This window comes from Macrotis lagotis, chromosome 8, assembly GCF_037893015.1.
Source record: "Macrotis lagotis isolate mMagLag1 chromosome 8, bilby.v1.9.chrom.fasta, whole genome shotgun sequence".
In the NCBI taxonomy this organism is placed as follows: domain Eukaryota; kingdom Metazoa; phylum Chordata; class Mammalia; order Peramelemorphia; family Peramelidae; genus Macrotis; species Macrotis lagotis.
The window spans coordinates 181,235,526-181,241,525 of record NC_133665.1 but is presented as its reverse complement, the minus strand read 5'-3'; the positions used below and the strand labels follow the sequence as shown (position 1 = coordinate 181,241,525).

General features: G+C 39.0%; 1 protein-coding gene across 4 annotated transcripts in view; it reads right to left on the bottom strand.

Annotated features, from left to right (window-relative positions):
* Window positions 1–2,423: 2,423 nt before the first annotated feature.
* PDE1C (phosphodiesterase 1C) overlaps window positions 2,424–6,000 on the bottom strand; it is a 436,829-nt gene continuing 433,252 nt past the window's right edge. For 2 of the 4 annotated variants that reach the window (XM_074198961.1, XM_074198960.1), the window contains exon 19: window positions 2,430–2,881. In XM_074198961.1, coding sequence (XP_074055062.1) covers window positions 2,712–2,881 — 170 coding nt within the window. In that variant the 3' untranslated portion in view covers window positions 2,430–2,711. Of the gene's footprint in view, window positions 2,882–6,000 lie in introns of all 4 variants that reach the window. The other 2 variants (XM_074198957.1, XM_074198958.1) reach the window with 2 other exon arrangements.

Here is a 6,000-nt window from a genome sequence, read left to right as displayed (position 1 = left end):
GTTAAGTGTCTGAGGTCGGATTTGAACTCAGGTTCTCCTGACTCCAGGGCTGGTGCTCTATCCATTGCACCACCTGGCCACCCCTCTCCTCTGTTCTTAAAGTGGCATTTGAGTCTCTGTAATCTCAAAAGTTAGGGTTAGTCCAACTCACTCCAAGAGAATCACAAAATTTTGAAGAAGAAAAAGAGAACAGACACAAAGAAGCCCTTTAAAATATATGTATTTTTAACTTAGGATAAGAATATAATTCGGTATTTCTATACAATATAGTATGCGAATCATGACAGAGTATGTTGCAAGCAATAGAGAATCTCAATGCACTACTGCTGATGTGATGTCCTCAAAGACTAAGTTTTTTTTAACAAAATCTGTGGAAAAATAAAACCTTTTAGAGTATTATTGATTTCCCTGGATCATGACTTCCAGCAGAAGAAAGTCAAATGTTCTAAAATGGTAGAATTTGATTGGATAAATGAGCCATTTCTAAGTATGTGTGCAGGATCAGGGGGGATGAACGTCCATGATGCTGAAGAATGGCGCTTACCTTTTGGGAGTAGGGGTTCATTTTGTAAGTGATGTGTTACTGACCATACGGCAGATAATCATGAGTTTGCCAATAAATGGGGAGGAACAGGCAGAACTCTTTTGATGACTTGGCAAAAGTCTTATAGACAGTCCCTCTTATGGCTCATCAAATAACAGCATTAGATAGGAATTGATTGTTTTCTAATATAAAATCACAGTGATTTTTTTTATAATCTCCCTGAAGGACATCCTATAGTCTATGATAATTAGAAAGCATAAAAATATGACAGGAGCTTAACTTTGGTGGCTGGGTCTACTTATATAACTAGAGTTGGTCATAAATGAGGGGACTGAAATCTCTGCACACCAGTGGGTGCCCAATTCACATACTGGTATATCATTAGCTTTCCTTTCCCTTTCTGAATGGGTGTGTCATTCCTAGGAAGAGGATCCCAAGCTCTGGTCATTGTCATGAATATAGCAATATCAGAGGTGACATCAAATGCTGCTAAGGTAGAGAGGTGTGTCAGAGGATTTTCACAATTGCCTGATGTGTGAATCTTCCCTACAGAGAGATCTCGTTAAACTGGACCCTTGGGTGTTCTAGGATCTACTGAGAGAATAATTGAAAACTTAGCTCAAGAAATGTGGAACCTCTTTGGCTAAGAATTCCACTGATCGGTAAAAAAGATCTGTGTTCTTTGCTGTGACAACTCCCTTCACCATTCTAAATTCCCTAATTGGGGATTTTTAGAATAGTTGTTGGAGACCCAGAGAGATTAATGACTTGCCTGTATTCTCACAGTTTAGTGAGTGACAAAGGGGAAGGATTTGAATTCAGACCCTACTAACCACAAAAAATATAATACCCGCAACAGTGCTTCTCTTGATTAAGAAGACAGTTAAAATAGAAGGCCCTTTTTTAGTTTGAAGTTTTATCTAATCTTGGACCTTTTCTGACCAAATGGATCCAAGAAAACTGGATATGTTAAGAATAGCATCTTACCAATTTGTTCTCCAGGAAGTCTTTGAGAAACTAGCCCTTGGATTTCTCTGATGCCCAGGATCTCTCAGCTAATAGCCAGTGTTGCTGCTGATTGCAGATGCCTGGCTCCTACTGAATTCAAACCTAGCTCTCAGGATTTAGGTCAACATTTCCATTCTGTTTGAAATAAACAGATGATCAAACAGACGTGGACCAAAATGTACCCAAAGACGAACTCTCAGATTTCTAAAAAGACATCTGATTTCTTTTAGATTTGGGGAGTGGGAGAGGGAGTCAAAACTGCTCTTCCTTTAGCTGAACTAGCTTTTATAATCCTTCCTTCCAAGGGCTTTATATATTCATTATCATAAGCATGACTATATCATGAAATCCAAGAGATTTAGATTTTGCAGGTGATTCAGTAATCACCACCTGATCCAACATATACCCATTATTACAAGCCTGATAATCAATCATTCTCTAATATTAGATTATGATTTTTTTTAGGACTCAGAGACTAGACCTGGGATCTCATTGGTTGAAGAAACCCTAAGATGAGCCAATTTTCTCTACCAATGCAATTAGACATCTTTCCCACAACTGAGAGTTTAAGAGAATTGGGAGCTTAATGACTTCTCTTGGGTCAAATATCCAATAACATCAGAGGGAAGACTTGAACTCAGTCTTCATGACTGTGAAGTGAGCTCCCTAGCCATACAACCACACTGCCTCTTTTTTTTATTATTATTTGATCTGTCTTCTTCACTTTCCCCTTTAAAGAGACAGTTTTTCTGTTATTGCAAAAAAAAGTATTTTAGCATTAGAAGCAAGGTTCATAGATTATATTTCTATAATATGATGATCACTAAATCATTTTTGGGAAGTTCCTTTTGTGTTTAGAGAAAAAGAAGAAAAGTATCTTTTAAGATTTGGATTTTGCAAGCAATAATTTGGTGCCAACTACACTAAGAAAGGCACTAACAAAATGTGCATTAGCAGACAACTTTGGTGATAGTGATGCTGTCCTAATATTGTTCCCCATGAACAAAATCAATCTCAAAGAGTTTGTGACCAAAGAAGACTATCAAGACTTCACTTTGGTTTAACCCATGACTATCATGCTCTGTGAGATTCCCACAGAATACCCACCATCAGCTGGGCAACTCGAAGAGGCAAATTGGCCTCTTCTTTCTCCTTTGACTTATTTTCTGTTCCAGTTCTGTGAGATGCTCTGAATCTTTTTTATCTTGGTCCTCTGGTCGAGCATCTTATACTTTGCTGGATGTTCATCAGTTTTCTTTGGAACAGATGGTGCGTAGGAGCCAGATGCATATGCTGGTCTTTTGAAATGGCGCAGTGGAGGCTTGATGACTGGCGGGAATAGAAAGATAGACTGCCATTAGCCATCAATAATGGATCACAAGATCATCACATCAGAGGTACTTGACTCCAACCCTCTTCTATGAAAGAGAAACTGAAGCCCAAGAAGATAAGATTAGTCCAGACTCACATAAGGAGTGTCAGAGGTCACATCCCCTCTCTGCAAAACCAGTGCAGTTTCTACTATCTCCAGAAATTACTCTAGTTTTCTTGACTTCTTCTCCCTTCTGAGCAGATGAATGGGGGGAAAACTGAGCTAGTCTTTGTATATATCTTCTTAAAAATGAATATCAATCAATAAAAATTTATTAATGTTCTAAGATATATCTTAAGTACTGGGGTTACAAAAGAGGCTAAACAAACTGTGGTATATGTGTGTCATGGAACACTATTGTTCTATTAGAAACCAGGAGGGAGGGGAATTCAGGGAAGCCTGGAGGGATTTGCATGAACTGATGCTGAGCGAGATGAGCAGAACCAGAAAAACACTGTACACCCTAACAGAAACATGGGGGTGATGTTCAACCTTAATGGACTCACTCATTCCATCAGGGCAACAATCGGGGACAATTTGGGGCTGTCTGCAATGGAGAATCCCATCTGTGTCCAGAGAAAGAACTGTGGAGTTTGAACAAAGACCAAGGACTATTTCCTTTAATTTAGGAAAAAACCCTGATATCTTAGTGTCTGATCTTTCTATCTCTAATACTTTATGTTTCTTCCTAAAGGATATGATTTCTCTCTCATCACACTCAGTTTGGATCAATGTATACCATGGAAACAATGGAATGACTGGCAAATAGCCTTCTGTGGGGGCGGGGAGTAAGATTGGGGGGAATTTGTAATACTCAAAATAAATAAAATCTTTAAAAAAATTAAAAAAGATGAAAAATAAAAAAAACAAACAAAAGAAACTAAAGACCCAATCCTTGCCATCAAGGGCCCTAATGAGTTTTTAAAAATTCATCTAATTTCTATAGTGAACAATTTCACAACAACAAGAAGGAGGAGGATTGGAAAGAATTGGAAGATTATTAAGCCTGCCCCAGGGACTCCCAAGAAACTCCCAAGCTTCTCAGTAAAACGTATCAGAGCATCTCTGTAACATTACCCACAATCAGGAGGAATTCACTAAAGATTGTGACTTTGGGGCATGCATTACTTGGAGGTTCCTGGATATTAGAGGTTTACTTTTAACTCAGTCCTACAGCAGAGGCACAAAAGATGGCAGGAAAATAGGAACCTACCCTCACTCCCACCCGATAGCTACCCAATTCACTGAGTAGAAGATTCAAAAATCAATGTGAGCTCGTTGAGCTAGGAGCCAAGAAAATTAAACACAACAAGGATAAACTTAAAATAGTGTGTTTATATTAAAGACTTGATAACAATTCACTTGGAAAAGAGCTGGGAATTTTCATTAGTCACAAGCTAAAAACAAGCCAATAATGTGGGCAGGTTGCATTATCAGATGTCCCTGACTTCCAAGTCATTCCAAAGAAGAAAAAGCTGCTTCTGGGGTTAGTGGGTTCTCCCTCCCTAGAGAGTTTAAGCAAAGGGGACAACATTCATTTGATATATGAAAGATTCTTTTCACATGTGGCTTGGACTGGGTTTCCATAAAACTAAAATTTTGTGATTCTGCAAAGGAATGTGTGCTCAAAGGGAGAAACGTTCTTAAGTCATGGTGGGCAATAAGAGCTCCCTTTTTCCTAGTTCCTTATAGTTATTCACTCATTAGGGTCTCGGAAACAGCTGTGTGAGATCCATTTAATAGATTATAAAAAAAAAATCTGCAGCTTACAGAAGTTAGGTGACTTTTTTCATGGTTAGAGTGATTAAGTGTTCAAGGCAGAATCTGAACCCAGACCTCCTTGACTCCAAAGCTGATGGAAAATTGCTTCAAGCCCAGTTCTCATGATCAATCATCTAGGGAAGTAATTCCTGTGGCAGACAGACCAGCCCTCACTGCCAATTAGCAACCAAGCCTAATGCAGGTTTGCCAGATGGCTGAGGCAGCAAGGTACCATGGGAGAGAAATAGAAAGAAGGTGTACTAAGAAGAAATACGAACAACACCATGACCACCATTCTTAGACTCTGATGGAGACAGTCCAACACTCTGAACCCAAGAGACATGGAAATAGCCAGGCCTTGAGCACAATATCCTTGGCCACCATCTTAGGGTCAAGAGCTCTCCCTGGGGAGATGTACCCTGGACTTGCTGCAGCAGGAACTGCAGTCACAACTATCTGAGATCCAAAAAGGAAACTTCTGGTCACCAAAGGCCTCAGCCCTGTCAGGTCATCTAACACCAGAAACTATGATTTTCTCAAGAAAAATAAAATTAAAGAAGCATCGTGACTCCTTTGCTCTGCCACTGAAACCCAAGTACATTTGTCATCTCACTTGCAGTAAGAAGTTTCCAGATGTATTGTCTCCATCTTTAGAAAGTGAGCTCCTTGAGAGAAGGGATTATCAGTTTTTCTCTTTGTATCCCAATAGCTTAGCAGACTTTTTTGTATATTGTAAGCACTTAATAAATGCCTCATTCATTCATTCAAGGCCTGGGACTAATAGTCAAATGACTGAGTCAGTGTGAGGAAAAAATGGCACAGTGGAAAGAACATAATTTGCAGGTTCAAATTCTGCCTCCATCATGTCTACCTTTGTGACCTTGGACAAGTTACAACCTCTCAAGCCTTCAATAATACAGTTTTTAAATTAGTGGGCTGAACTGAATGCTTCCTCAGTTCTCTTTTCTCTCTAAATCTATGATCCTAAGCTAAATTGTCTGTGCCTCAGAGTTCTCCTCTGTAAAATGAAATTGGTCTAGGTGACCTCTAATAGTCTTTTTAAATCTGTGATCCTAAATAATTTTCTTCTTTTCAAGCTTCCTCATCTATAAAGTGAAAGACTGCATGAGGTTTGATACTCCAGCATCAGCTAAGCCCTTTGGCATAACCTGGAGACAGTTAAGTCATGACTTTAAGTAAATGATATCCTTATGGAAGACGATAAAGGGTCTAGAGCATGAGGACAGTTTTTTCTTGGATAACTTAATTTTGTTATGAAATGTTGAGATAAACAAAGAGACCAAGGCCGGATGCA